A 14,815-nucleotide genomic window follows, 5' to 3' on the forward strand; every position below is an offset into this window, starting at 1 on the left:
ATTTCTCCTCCCCCCCGCGCCCCTCCCGCATCTCCCACTCGTTGGCTCTCTCTCCAGCTGCCTCCTCTTCAGGTCTCTCCTGGCTGCGCGCGCTCCTCTCCCCGCCTCGCCCCCTCCCGCATCCTCGCCGCCTTGGTGCCTTCCTGCCCGGCTCGGCCAGCGCTCGTCCCCGGCCCCGCCATCCCGGGTCTCCGCTCCGAGCAGCTCAGCCCTGCAGTGGCTCGGGACTCGATGCTATGAAAGGGAAGCGAGCCGGGCGCCCAGACCTGCAGGAGGCGTCGGATGCGCGGCCGGTCTCAGGACCGGGATCTCTCCGGCTCGCCTTGCCCTCTGGTGATTATTTGGCTCTGTTCATAGCCCTGCCTTTCCTCGGAGGAGACGGGCGCATCTGAGAAGAGCCATCGGTGTCTTGTGCGTGTGGAATATCTGCAGACATGACTGCGTGGAGGGAATTCAAGTCGCTGCTCCGGCTTCTGGCGTTGGTGGTTCTGTGTGCGGGGCTCCTCGCTGCAGCTAAGGGTAAGAGGCTGGATCGGTATGGGGGAAACCGCCGAACCCTCGGAGGCCCGGTTTGCGAACGCAAGTGTCTGTTCTGGGCATGGCAGGGTACGGAGCAGCCGGCACGGCCGGGTGGCTCTCCATCGCCGACGCTGGGGGAACGCGATGCCTGGGATGAGCTTCCATCGCTCTCTTCCCAACCCTCGTCTGCTCCCGCCCCACCCCCGCCTTTCCTTCCCCTCACTTGGGCTCAAAGGAGATGCTTCTCTTTTCTCGGTGGTGAGCATTGTCAGGGAGAAAGGAGCCAAGCACGAGTTGGGCTGAAACAGCGCTGTGGCTCCTCCGAGATGTGGGCATGGTGGGTCGGGTGCTGGGACTTTCTCCCCGGACGAGGGCACCTGGGAGAGCGGCCCGGGCAAAGTCGTCGGCCTTGCTAGTTGGGTTCTCTACAGGGTTTGGGTACAGACAGGCACAGCTCCTGCCAGCCGGCTTCCTCGCACCTAAACCCCTTCCCCTCCTCACCCCCGCTCCAGCGTACTCAAGGAGCCACAGTAGCTGCCTCTGTGAGGTCGCCCCCTGTTCTTCTCCCCCGGACTTTGCTCCTCGCAAGTTGCCAGGCGCCGGCGAGGTGGGGGAAGCAGGCAGGGAGTTGTGGCCGGGCTTCCACCCGATGTATTCACTGTGCACAGGGTTAGCCCCCCTCCCCGCGTCCGCTGGGAGAAGGGGTCCCTCTGGGTGCTTCCTGGGGCTCCTGGCTCTGTGAACTTGGTTTTCTCCTTGAAATGAGTTGGGAAGGCTTTGCCCTAAGGAGCCTACAGGCTGCACAACCGCTGGGCTGGCAACAGCTTGTGCACTTGTCTGTTCTGTGGGAAGGAAACCGAGAGGGGAGGACGAATATGAATATCGATTGATTTTCACATTGGAAAGTAGCTGCCCCGTTTCCTCATTTTCACCCTCCTTGGATGCTTCCCTTGTCAATCAACACCCCCATCGTCTTGCTCCTGCAAATATGTATATCTACACAGATTTTTTTCTTTTTAAAGGATAGAATCGAATCTTGTTAAAAAATTTTTTGACGATCATTTGCTCGTTCCCCACACGAAATTACCCTTTCCTCTCCAGACTTTCCCATATTCTCCTTCCCCATTTTTGATTCTTCCAGTGGGCCAGATTCAAGGGTGATTGAAAAGGCGAAGAAGGACTCTTCTGCTCCGTGAAACTCCAGACCGGCCTGGAGAGAGGAGGAGAGGATTGCAGGCGGGCTTCTGCTCTCAGTGCTTTTCTCCCCTTTGCGTCCAGGGCTGGGGCAGAGCTGGACTTCCGCGCCAGCAGCTGCTCCAAACAAGCATCTGCCCTCACAAAGGGTGTCTGCGGGATGCACCCCAAGACCCCGGGGAGGGGGTGGAGATGAATGGTGAATCTTAGTCGCTGAAGTTCCTGGTCGCTGGGGTTGGGAGCTTCCCGCGCCCTCTGCCCACCTGCCCTGTGTGGCCAAGAGGTCCTGTCTTGTGTACCGCCGCCGGACCCAACAGCTACCCAGGCACCATCCGCCAAGCAGGGCCAGCTGGCAGCAGCCTCTGGTCTCACTGGTCTCAGCTGGGAATTGAGAGGGAAGCAGGAAAAGTCGAGGGCGAACCGGGCTGTATCCTGGGAGGTGTGCGTGGTTATGTGTCGCTGGGAGAAGTAGCTTGGGTCAGGGGCATAAGAGCAGGTATTGCCCAAATCAGCCCTTGGTGGAGAGGAAACACCTGCCAGGCAACTCAGTAAAACTTCCCGCCCTTTCCCCGCACCGGAGGCCCATCCAGGCCTCGGGCTTTCTTTCTTGGAGGCTGGCAACTCGGCCTCTGAGCACATTCTCGGTTCCCCTGAGTTCCGCTCACTTGGATCTCCCTTCCCCCGCAATTAGCAGAGGTTGCTGCGTGGAGACAGCAGCGGCCCTGGCTCGCCTGCTTAATAATCCGCACACGTGTGTGCCGGGCGGATTCCACCCCCACGCGGGTGGGCTGCCGCGCTAGGCTTAGGCGGAGGCGGAAGGGAGGCTGTGGAGGGGGCTGCTTTGGCTGATCCTGAGGCGAACAGGGAAGAGGGGGCACAAAGTCCTGGTCGCCCCAGAGCCTGCAGGGGCAGCCCCAGAGAGGAGAGTGCCTCCTGGGCGCTGGGGACCATATATCCTGGTAGTAGAAGCCAAGAAGTAGAGCCCAAGGTCCCAGGCCCCTGCGAGTGTGTGTGTGTGTGTGTGTGTGTGTGTGTGTGTGTGTGTACACGCGCGCGTGCGCGCGCGCAAAGAGGACCTGGACGCTGGGTTGCGAGCTCACTGCGCTATTGTCTGGCCCACGCGGCGGTGGTTGCGCGCCGCTTGTTCATTAACCCCCGCGGGGCCGGGGCCGCATCTCCTCTGCACCCGCGAGGTCAAGAGCGCGTGGGGCCGCGCGGGAGGAAACTGCAGCCAAGCAGGACGCTGTGACGCCGGCGCCTGAGCCGCTGTTTGTGCGCTTGGGCAACTGGGGCGGGGTCCCATTCCCCGTGCCAAGAAAAGACCTGGTGGCGAAGGTCGGGCCTCTGGCCGAGGAGCTAGCCACTTGGTTCTGGGGCTTGGCTGCTAGGAATCCGTCGCCTCAGAGGCGCCTGCGCGCAGTAGGGTTTTCCCGGGGAGGAGCGCCCTGGCGGAGGGCGCGGGCCACGGCCGCGGGCAGCTGCGCCGCGCGCGCCCGGGTGGCCGCTTGCACTGTGGCGAAGGCAAGCGCGGAGTATTTGATGCGTGGGGCGTAATTCGTGACCTGTTTGCCGAGTCGTGAGAGGCTGGAGGCGGCATCAGTTGAGGTCATTAGAACCCGTTACCCTTGGAGAACTGGCTTTAGTTATCTGTACTCCTCAGTGAAACGTTGAGCAAACCAGGAATTCACGGTGATTTTCATTTTCTTTCTGATTACTAAAGGCATTGTAAAGGTTGAACCCCAAGAGTGCGCGTCTGCTTAGAAGCAACACATTTTCAGGCATCACAGCAAATGAGGAAGGCTTTCAGCGTTTTCAGGTAGTAAATAGGTGGATTGGCTCATTCTGTGAGCACCCGCTCAGATCTGCGTCCTTGATCCCAGCTGATCTCCCCGGTGTCTGGGTAAAGTTTCTTTCTCAACCTTTTCCTGCATGTGTGCAGCCAGGAGAATGCAGGCATTTGCGAGCATTACTCTGGAAAGCACCCTAAGATACAGCTCAAGGAAGACTAGCCCAAGGCAGCCTCACCTGGGCAAGGCTGAAAGAGCAAGGTGGGGGGTGCTCAGGTATTGCTAACATTCGCGCACGGAGCCAAGGAATTTCAAGGCACACCTTGCTGAATTTCCACAGAAAACATGTAACCGAACAGCGAAGAAGAAATGCCCTCCCAAATTGGAGGCTTCTAGATGCATTCCCTTTTAAAAACTTTATAATACCAAAAGGACACTAGGGATTTGAATTTGCTTGCCAATTCATTTATAGTAGGACCACACCTCTTCTATGTTTTCTAAGGAAGACAGGAAGCTCCTGTGAATAACACCCCCCCCCCAAATCCATCTTTCCCCTAAAGAGGTGAATCCCTTAAAATGCAGGTATTGTCTCTGTATTCATGATTTCTTTAGCAAATCAACTTTTAAAAATGGTCAAGTGTATTACATTTTTCAAAACTCAGACAATTTAATCAAAAGTTTGGGGGGCTTCTAGGGCACCCACTTAGTTGATAGTTTGTGATTTTAAGTGTCCAAATAAGTAAACAAATGAGTTTTTTTTTTCTTTTTCAGATGTGACAGGTTTTCTAAACTTGAATACTAGGATGATGAAGTTTCCTGTCCAGGGAAGGAAAGAGTAGGTGGCACTGGTGGCAGAATTCACAGGGTCTCAAGCATCTCTGCTCACAGAGGCCGAGGGAACAAAGCAAATGGCTTTTGTTTGTTGTTGTTTTAAAATTCTAATTTGTTATAAATGACAGCAGAATGCTTTTAGATTCATGATGCACACATAGAGCACAATTTTTCATGTCTCTGGCTGTTCACAAAGTAGAGTCACACCATCCCTGTCTTCATACAGGTACCTAGGGTGACGATGTCCATCTCAGGGAATGGCTCTTTTTATTTTGGCTTTCAGCTGGCCAGTCATGCCGGTAAGAAGACTGCCTTAACCCAGCGCTTCCGAATCCTCCAGGCAAAACCTGCTCCTCCCAGGACCATGCTTCCTTAGTCTCCAGTTTATCATCTCAAACAAACACCAACCCAGCTCTGAAAATGTCAGGAAAATGGTTCTGCTTCCTTTAAGAAACAGATAAACAAAGGCTCAGTGGCCACTTAGTGCTTATTGCAGAGGATCCAGCAAATCCAGTGTAGACATTTCTAAGCCGTCAAAATGCAAATGGCATATTAAGTACTCTATGCTCTGCTGAATTCTAAATGTGCCTCTGGTAGGTTTTTTTTAATGTTTTCTTTTTCTATTTTTTTTTTTTTTTTGGACTCTGAACTCACAGTGAAATTAAAGTGCTCTAACTGGCATGCATGCAACGTAAGCTACACGTTCCCTTTGGCCTTTTATGCTTATTCTGCTTGAGTACATTTCACTCTATGAGGTAATTAACAAGTTGCATGGATAGTCCTGACACATAGATGGTGGTGATGTTGTGTTATTTATTTGCATTATACTTGGTAACTAACAGATCAGAGGTGGGTACTGAGAAAAGGTGTGGATGTTCTGCGGTCCCGTTATTGCATTACTTGTACCTTTAAGTGAGGTGTACATGTTGAAGGCCTGTTGGCCCTTAGGCCCATTGAGTAGAAATTTGGTCTTTGAGACTCGCAGAGGTAATGATGGACGCAACCCAGTTTGATTCTGTGGCTACTATAACCACCAGAGGCAGATATTTTTGAACCAGGAGGACCGACATGGGTATGCAACCTGAGGCAAAGAAGCAGAGGTCTCGGTTGTCCAGAGATGAATTAATCGTAAAGGGAATCTCTCCTCCATGCTGCCTTCAGATGCCAGCCATTGTGCTTGGCTCACTGTGTGACCAATGTCTCTGGGTGACATAAAGATAATAGGTATTTATGCCCATGTGCCAGGAAGTAGGTCTCCCCCACACAGAGTTTGTGACCTTAAATGACCTTTTACTGTTGAGTCTATATTTAGGGTTAAATTTAGTCCCTTGTAGTAAAGTTGATAAGCAATGGAATGAATATTTCCTTCACATGAAAAGGACAGAAGAAAATCATGTAATTAAGTTGGTTAAAAGTGACTGCTTAGCTGGGCGTGGTTGTGCATGCCTGTAATTCCAGTGACTGGTGTGTGTGGGGGGGCGCTGAGATAGCAGGATCTTGAGTTCAAAGCCAGACTCAGCAACTTAGCAAGGCACTAGCAACTCAGTAAGAACCTGTCTCTAAATAAAATATAAAAAAGCCACATTCCCATGGTGCTCAGTGGTTAAGTACCCCTGAGTTCAATTCCCAGTATCAAAAGAAAAAAAAATAGTGACTTCTTGCATTGCTCTGTAGAGATAATGCACCTGGTTGCCCCTCAGCAGACCATGCTCTGTGGGTAAAAGTAGGAAGCAATTTTCTTTCAGAGCTTGGCTGTGATGTTCTTTAAATTATTTGTATCAACCAGGACTTTGGAGGAGAGGAGGGCACCATCAATGCTTTAGAAAAATTGCCAGGTCTTTCTTTATCCTCAAATATCTTTGTTATAGTTGGATGAAAGATGCCATCATCCACAAGGCACCTGGTACCCTTTAACAAACCCTATCTCAACCTATAGTAAACATTCCACTGAGGACCAACCTTCAACACACTAACTTGAGTTAGAGTTAGTGTTACTTTGACCTGCATTGGCAATATTTTGTCTCCATCTACAATTTCTTTGGTGGACAAAACAAAACAAAACAAAAAAAAAGCAAAAACAACACAGGCAGGTACCGACAACCATTAAAAATAAGTACTGTAATTTTTATGTGGCTCATACATTTTGCAGTTTATTGGCTGAAATCTTCCTGTTTTATGTTGCACTGGTTTTAGCTCAGGGAATGTCGTGCAAGCTGGAGGATTATTTCAGTATTGTCATCCCATCTTAATATACGTAGAAGGAAAGGGATACTTCTGTCTCAATGCTCATAACCCCCCGTGTAATTTCCCTCATCATTAGTAAGGCAGGAAGTCATGAAAGTAGTGTGGCATCATTTCAATATTGCCATTGCTACTGACACAAGGGCAAGAGGAATAGAAAGATGAAGGAGTCAAATTGTTGGTGCCACCCTCCAGTTTTTCCACCAATGAGTCACTGTTAGAAAATGATTGCAGCCTGAGAAAAGAATTTTATAGACTATTGACCTGATTCTAAGTGCCTTACATTTTTTTAACCTTTGGTTCTATGTATTTTGGAGATTCTCCACTTCAATAAAATTCAGGAAAAACTAATATGACATGAGAGTGTTATAGAAATAAATTTGTGTTTTTGTCTGACTCATCCAGAAGCCTATGGTCCACAGGAGCCCCAGGGGAACTGGAGGAGCTCTGGGAGGGGGTGTCTGGGCCACACTCTGAACACCAGTGTCCTCCCTCTCCCTAGAAGGCAACATGGCCACCATGGCGGAGAGCTTTGGAGTCTTCCTCTCAAAGTTCCAGGGGCCAAGGGAATATTTCAGTCTGGCTTCAAGGCAGACTCCGTGGGATTCTTCAAGCTGAGTTCTCAGTGGTGGGAGAAACTGCAATTGTGTTTAGCCCCCACAGCCCCTATCCCCCCAAAATTCTGAGATAGCAGAATACTATAGTGCATACTGGGCAGTGGGGTGAAATGTGATTTCTAATTCTAAGGGCGTTAAAATGCAGTGTATGTAGATCCATGTATATATCTATATCAATGCATACACACACACATATATATGTGTGTGTGTGTATATACATACATATACAGGTGTATCTATCTACATATATATATATATATATATTTACACATACACATATATACAGGTATATATGTATATATATATTACATTATACATTTAGCCATCTAATATAATATATGGGTAGATTTTATCTACTTATCAATCTCTTCCTCCCTTTCAATAAAAGGCATGGAGATCTAATGTAATAACCAGTTCATTAGTCCTTCACAGACTAATTAGCCCACACTGATTTCATGATGAATATACTACGTTATGAAGTTGTGCAGTTATCTTGGGATTGTCAGCACCTCCACTACGGGTGCTCGTCCTTCTCTGCCGTTTAATCTTTTCTACGGCATGAACTTATCTCAGGGATGAGACGGGAGCTTCTTGTCCACGGTGTTTATATGATGTGAAGACTTCAAGGGATAATTATACTCTTTCATATAAAAATACTGTTTGAATGAATTATTTTATTTTTTTTCCTTTTACTGTTTAGTATACTCTGATGTGATTACTGTTATGTAAGAAAGAGCTAAATGTTAGATTAAAATTTGAATTATGTGGGGAATGATCTCTAATGAATTAAAAGCCTTTGAAATTCATTGTGAATTCTAAGCAGTCATTTTCCCGATGCCTGGAGAATCCCTGTGCCTTTATCCCGAGAAACTTATTTCTCCTCTTATTTTTAATAGGAAATATCTCCCCGGATCTCTTACAGGTTGGTATTTTCTTGGTGGAGTGATATTCATGTACAGGATGGGGAGAACTCTCAGCGTGCACCCCCTTGTAAAATGAGGCACCCACCATCAGGTGCATTATTCTGGCTCCTGACCCCTGCCTGATGGCTCTCTGAGGGAAGTCCCACTTCTTTTCCCACCAGTAAACAGCCAGCTTGTCACTCTTATACACAGGCTGTCTTCAGGGTGCAAAAGTCAGCAGCCCTCTGTGGCAAGGAGGGGCTCTGCTGGAGGGATGCTGCTGCCTCCTTTTCTCTCAGAGAGTGGACACTCAGAGTGCCCGAAGGCCAGCCACAATTTGTCACCATATTGAAGCTATCTTTTAGTTCTTATAAGAGGTTATGAGGGGCAAGAGGGAGGGGGGGAAAGGGGAGAGAATTGAACAACAGCAGAGGAGGTAGAGAGGGAAGATGGGAGGGGAGGGGAGGGGGATAGTAGGGATAGGAAAGGTAGCAGAATACAACAGTCACTAATATGCCATTATGTAATAATGTGAGTATGTAACAGTTGTGATTCTGCAATCTGTATTTGGGGTAAAAATGGGAGTTCAAAACCCAATTGAGTCTAATGTATGAAAGATGATATATCATGAGCTCTGTAATGTTTTGAACAATCAATAAAAAAATAGTTCTTAAATTTTAGCCTTTTGGCGAGGAGAGTGCTGTTTTTCCGTGTGTAGCACAGCGTAGGCTAGTTCTGACTGGCAGGTACTTCCCAAGACAGAGAGGCCTTACCCACAGGCAGGATCACTGTTCCCCAAGAGATGCATTGAATCGGCAGCTGCACTCTTCTTGAAATGTAGATTTCTTCAACATCCATTGTGAATTTCTCCGTCTGACTCGATCTTTCTTCCCCTTTCTTTCCAAAATATAGTTATCATGGAAAAACTCAGCTGTAAGGATTCTCTTTTGTTTTATGATGTCATCTGGTTGTAAAGATGGACAGTTACGTGATCAATAAACATCTTCATTCCTATGGAAGCAGCATGAATTTAAAAATATAATCTTAATACTTTTAAAAAATTTGTAGATAACAACAGAAAGTCAAGTGAAGAGAGTCATCTTCTTAAGAGGAATTATCTTTCCTGATGGATGCTATGAAGAATCTGTAAGGAATAACTATCATTGGCTACCATATGTGCATATTTCATAACATGTATAATCTTGTATATTTGCATAATATGTGTAACAAATATATATATTCAGGCTGTTATGATCCTTAATGATGAAGAGTTGGGGCCAAAGAGATTTGGAATGTTAACACTCTTTCCTGCACTTGACCCTGCCTCTTCACCCCACCCATCTTTAACAAAGACTGCGTGGACCCTGATTGGCTCCCAGAAGCCCTGGCTTCTACTGGAGCAGGAACCCGAGACTTGAGTTACCTGGCCTTTATTCCTCTGTGGCCCTTGTGGTGGACGTAGGTGTCAGGCCAACCTTGGGGAGGGCTTTTATAGGAAGTGAAGTCCCTGGGGCCTCAGAGGACACAGGAGGAGGGAGGAGGAGGACCAGGGAGCTGAGCATGGGCTGGAGGGCTGGCGGAGGACAGCAGCCAGCCTGTGCCTCCGAGGAGCACCCCAAGGTCACCCTGTGAGCCTGGATGCTCCCTGGACACCAGGGTCACCCTCCTCCTCTGAAGTTCATTTCTGCCTCCTTAAATCGACAGGTCAGAGGCCAAGGGACATAAAGTGTCCCTGTAGAACTGTTTCCTGAGCCAAGCAAGAATGCTATTCCAGGCCTTGCTTCCTTCCATCCTCACACAACCAGTGGGTCCTACTCTTATTTGAATGTCATTTAGTTTTTGGAAAATGGACTTTAGCTCTTTTTATGTTCTTTCCTCTCCAAGTGCCCTCCCTGCTCCGAAGTTCTTACTGAGGGACACAACAGTAACCTGCCACTGCACTCTAGAAAGGAAGCCCCTGTGGTCTGCTGGCAGCATGTCCTGGCCTCCTAAGGAATGCACCCCTCAGAATGAGTGAGCTGCCCCCTCAGCCCCTCAGGCCTGCACCCACTGCCAGGGTTGACAGAGCCTGCTGCCCCTGCACATCTCCCCACGGGGGACTTGCCACCTTCACCCTTGTTTCCCTTTGTCCGGAGCCCACCCAGCTTTGAGTCTGCCCTGGTCACCTTTCCCACACCTGATCACCCAGCCCTGCATCTACATTTCTTTGCCACTTAACAATGCTCAATAGTCATTATTATGACGTAGGAAACCACTAGCCTGGGCCCTTCTGGTGGGGGTGTTTTGTTTGTTCACAGCTTTCTCGCTCCAGAGAGGGTCTAGGCCTGGAGGGCTGAAGTACGCTGTGTGAGTGGGAAGCCGCCATCCGGGTTCTCAGGCTTCAGCACCCCTTTAAGGAATAAGCCAGCTGGTCCCTGTGACACACTGAAGCTGCGTACTCCTCTTGATGAGTCGGGTCACTGTGCTGTCAACGTCTTGCTGAGATACTCAAGGAGAGAGAGGGCCCGTAGGAGACAGGAGTGACTTCTTCAGGCCATGAATACAACTTACTCACCTTCTGAGGCTCTAGCTTGTCACAGTAACCAGCTGGGAAACCTTGTGTCCTGGTTGCTGCTTTGCCTTGAGGACTGATCCACTTGTGTTTTCTTTTCCTGACTATTTCTCTCTGTATACAAGTACCCAGGTATTTGCAATTTCTTTTCTGGGGACAATAATTTAATATCAGAACTTGCTCAGAAGATATGTCAATCTACAAGTGCCATTCTGATCTTTATGACGATTTTATCCCTCAGCTTTTTAATTTAAAAGAATTACATAAGAGGATTATGGAACAAAGAAGAACAAATCTGTTTTTTATTTTTTTTTCCTTACAACTGCAATTGCAAAATTACCTTCCGGAGTTCTCCAGTGGCAGCAGGAGAAATGGAAGGGGCAAGTGTTGAGGCACCGCAGGGCGAGGCATCCCGCGACCTGAGAGTGCAGAGGAATTGCCACACTGAACTTTGGGCTGTGATTGATATCTCCTAGAAAATGTGTTTTTCTTTCAATTTTTATGATGGATGGACAATAAGAAGCCTTCTAAAAAGAGTTGGTATAAAAATACTCCATAAAGTGGTACATGACAAGATGAGGCACTGTTATTTCTTGTCAGGTAGGTTCTCTAACATTCTGTGTTTTAAGAACAAAACCTGTGAGGGGAAAAGTATGTAAGTTAGAGCTTCAAGGTCATTTATTGCAACCTTAAAACCAGAATAAGAGATTTGAGGCAGTCTGTATTCATTGACAGAATGTTCATGCTTTGTCCTCAAGGAGAGGGGGGGGGCATTTGTAGCAAGATAGTTAAGATAGTTTATGGTGTTCTCTGCCCTAGGTTCATGTTGTCAGCTGGACCAGATGCCACCAGGAGCAGCTACAGAGCTGGGACAGAGAGGTGGGGAGTGTGGGTGGGTGGGACAGGCTTCCCCCAGGATGCTGCTTGTGTCACTGTCTACGGCCACAGGACATGGCGGGCAGCTTGAAACACACCCCCACCATCGGCTGTCTTCCAGTGTCTGAGGTGAGGGGCCTACACTCAGCACAGCCTGGCTCCTGCTCAGGGTCTCACAAGTGTTGACTGGCACTTGGGTCTCCTCTGAGGCTCCTCTGAGGGACTCATTTCTAAGATCTCTCAGATGGTGGCAGAATTCAGTCCTTGTGGTTCTAGCACTAAGGGCTGGTGTGTTTGTTGGCTTTGGCGGGAGTTTACCCTCATTCTCAGGGGCCATTCAATGTTCTTTGCCATCTGAAATTTCCCAAGAAGGCTCAAAACTAGGGAAAGGAGGAGGCAGGACAGACAAGGGAAAGAGAGAGAGAGAGAGAGAGAGAGAGAGAGAGAGAGAGAGACAGACAGACAGACAGACAGACAGACACAGACACACACTGGGCAAGTTGGTGGACACATCCCACATGTGATCACACAGTCCTCTACATGTCACCAAGTCCAGCCTGCCATGTCTGCCCTATTCTGCAGCCACTCCCAGGCACTGTACACTTGAGGACTCACTGGGGGGTGAACATCAGCAGGTAGGAGTCATAGGACAACCTTCTAAAGAGATCTGTGGACACATACCCTTGAAGGTCCTTGAAGTTCAAATATCTTAAAATCTGTCTCTGCTTTGCCCATCGATGTGGTCTGAGAAGAGATACTCAGCCATTTTTTCTTTTCAGGTATACCTTTTTTAAGAACCTATTTCATGATAAACTCATTCAAAACACAGAACAAGATTTACATGCCAATACTACGATTCATGTGTCTTTCTAGATATTTCATATGTGCCTCGCAGAAGTAGCCTACTCACTTGTAGAAAAATAAAAGAAAAATAAAAACACTTGTAGAAAAATAAAAGGAATTTCTCACACTCAATGAGCCAAGACCCTAGGACTGAGTTAGTATGCTCAGTACATGTAAGTACACATTTACATAATGAACCAATAAGTAAAAAATGTAGGAAAAGAATTCTACATTTATTAATCAAAAGCATGCAGATTAAGCCCTGTTACTTTTCCCCATGCATTGGCAAAGCCAGGATTGAAAGCATCAAGTGTTGGAAAGCAGAGGGGGAAGCATTCCAGTGCACTGACTGTGCACCTAGAAAAGTTAGTGTGTGGTCTGCAGATGATATGGCCACACCAGTCAAACTCTGAATCATCAGACATGTTTACTAAGAAACACAGTGTATCCTGCAGCCTCTCCGCAGTACTGGACAGCTGCACAGAGTGCAGATGTTCACCATCCTCCATGGCCTGGTGAGTTTGTGCCTAGCCCAGTGTGTCGCCTGCATGACAGTATTTATATGGTCAAGTGTTGAGTTAAACATTTGCAATAGCATGCACATTTCAATCCCATTTTAATATGGGGGGAAAGGCAGGCTACTTCCACAAGGCACATATGAAATATCTAGAAAGATACATGAATCGTAGTATTGGCATATAAATCTTGTTCTGTGTTTTGAATGACTTTATCATGAAATAAGTTCTTAAAAAGGTATACCTGAAAAGAAAAAAATGGCTGAGTATCTCTTCTCAGACCACATTGATGGGAAAAGCAGAGACAGATTTTAAATATTTGAACTTCAAGGACCTTTAAGGATATGTGTCTCCACGGATCTCATTTCATTTATATCCAGAGTGAAGTGTCTTGCCCAAATTAATAGAGTAAACTGTAGCAGAGTGTAGTCTGAGAGCTCAGGCCAGTCGGCTGGTTTCTGGGACCCCATCCTGCCCACCAGCTGGCCTCTGTCATGGCTTTGCCTCCTCTACAGCCAAAGCACAACTCTCCCTCCTAGTAGAAGGCTGCTCTCTGGGAAGAGCAGTATGGCTTGGAAAGGTCTGGGCTTAAACGTAAAACCTCAGATTATCTTGGCAGCTGGAGAACACCATGCCCAACCTTGAAGCCCGGGAGAATCCAGAGCCGCTCCTGGTGCTACAGATCCCTCTGTAGGATGGAAACCTGTTAAAGGATTTTTATGGCTTTGTTAAATATTCAACTACAGTAATTTCTTTTATGCCATTGAGAAACTCATAGCTCTGAAGCCATTGTGTGCACTAGTTGACATGCTTTTGAGCAGCAGAACTCGAGCTCTGCATGCATCATTGCAGAATACTTTTCGGAAGAACTAAACACAGTAAATTGCACCACACCAAAATATTTGATTTGTTAGGCCTGCTCCAATTAGGATAAGACAATTGCATTTTTAAATTTCTTAATGATTAAAATAAATTCCATGATGAACTGGCATGAAATCAGCTCATTATTTAGTTTGGCAGTTAATGTATCCATGGTAGAAACTCTTCTTCCCAGTTTCTGTGTACTCAAGAGTCTGTTTTGGAGAGGACAGCTGGACGGGAAGTCCACATCATAATTTTGACTACCTCTGCTGAGCGGCTGAGAAGTCAGAGTTTTCAGCTCCTTCCTCTGGCCTGGTGCACAGCCATGGAAAATATTGCAGTGTGACTCCCAGTTTTCTTATTGCTGCAGAGGGGCTGCCCTGACATCAATATTGTAAGGATTACATGAACAAGCACGTGTACTAAGCATAGGGCAGTGCCTGGCACTTAGCAAGCTTAAGTAAATGCTAGCGACTCTTTTATTATGGCAACTAAAAAGTAAACTGTCAATGTTATGAGACATGGCCCCAGAAGAAATATTGGGGTCAACACTGTTTTGTAGGAGAGGAATTATCTGAAAATGGAGTTTTATTATTATTATTTAATATAGTTGTAGATGGACAGTATGACTTTATTTTATTTATTTTTTATGTGGTGCTGAGGATTGAACCCAGTGCCTTATACATGCTAGGCAAGTGCTCTGCCATTGAGCCATAGCCCCCACCCTGAAAATGGAGTTTAATAATTATATATGGATATGGTGAATATTGAAGGATTTACAAGAATAGTCCCAATACCAACTTCTGAAATTGTCTGAAATGTACTAAATGCTTTTTACATTCCTTGCTTCATTGATAGAAAATAAAATACACATTATCAATAAGGTGGAGTGGCAGTTTAAATTGAGTTAATCATATTACCTTGTGCATCAAATTCAGTTCGAAAAACTTGAAAGTCTACGAAAGTCACTAAGAAAGATGTTTTTACCATCATTTAACATCAGGAAGCCTCAACAGTTAGAAGTGACCATGAGAGGAACAATAAAAGAAGATAATAGGACTTTTAAATTTTCCTTGGA

General features: G+C 47.1%; 1 protein-coding gene across 1 annotated transcript in view; it reads left to right on the forward strand.

Moving 5' to 3' along the window:
* Nucleotides 1–434: 434 nt before the first annotated feature.
* The window catches only part of CSMD1 (CUB and Sushi multiple domains 1), a gene marked incomplete at both ends in the record, with an annotated part of 1,655,719 nt that continues 1,641,338 nt past the window's right edge, over nt 435–14,815 (forward strand). The window contains one exon of the mRNA XM_081269879.1: nt 435–519. Coding sequence (XP_081126005.1) covers nt 435–519 — 85 coding nt within the window. The remainder of the gene's footprint in view (nt 520–14,815) is intronic.

The sequence above is a fragment of the Spermophilus citellus genome, assembly GCF_964194105.1.
Source record: "Spermophilus citellus genome assembly, chromosome: 16".
In the NCBI taxonomy this organism is placed as follows: Eukaryota; Metazoa; Chordata; class Mammalia; order Rodentia; family Sciuridae; genus Spermophilus; species Spermophilus citellus.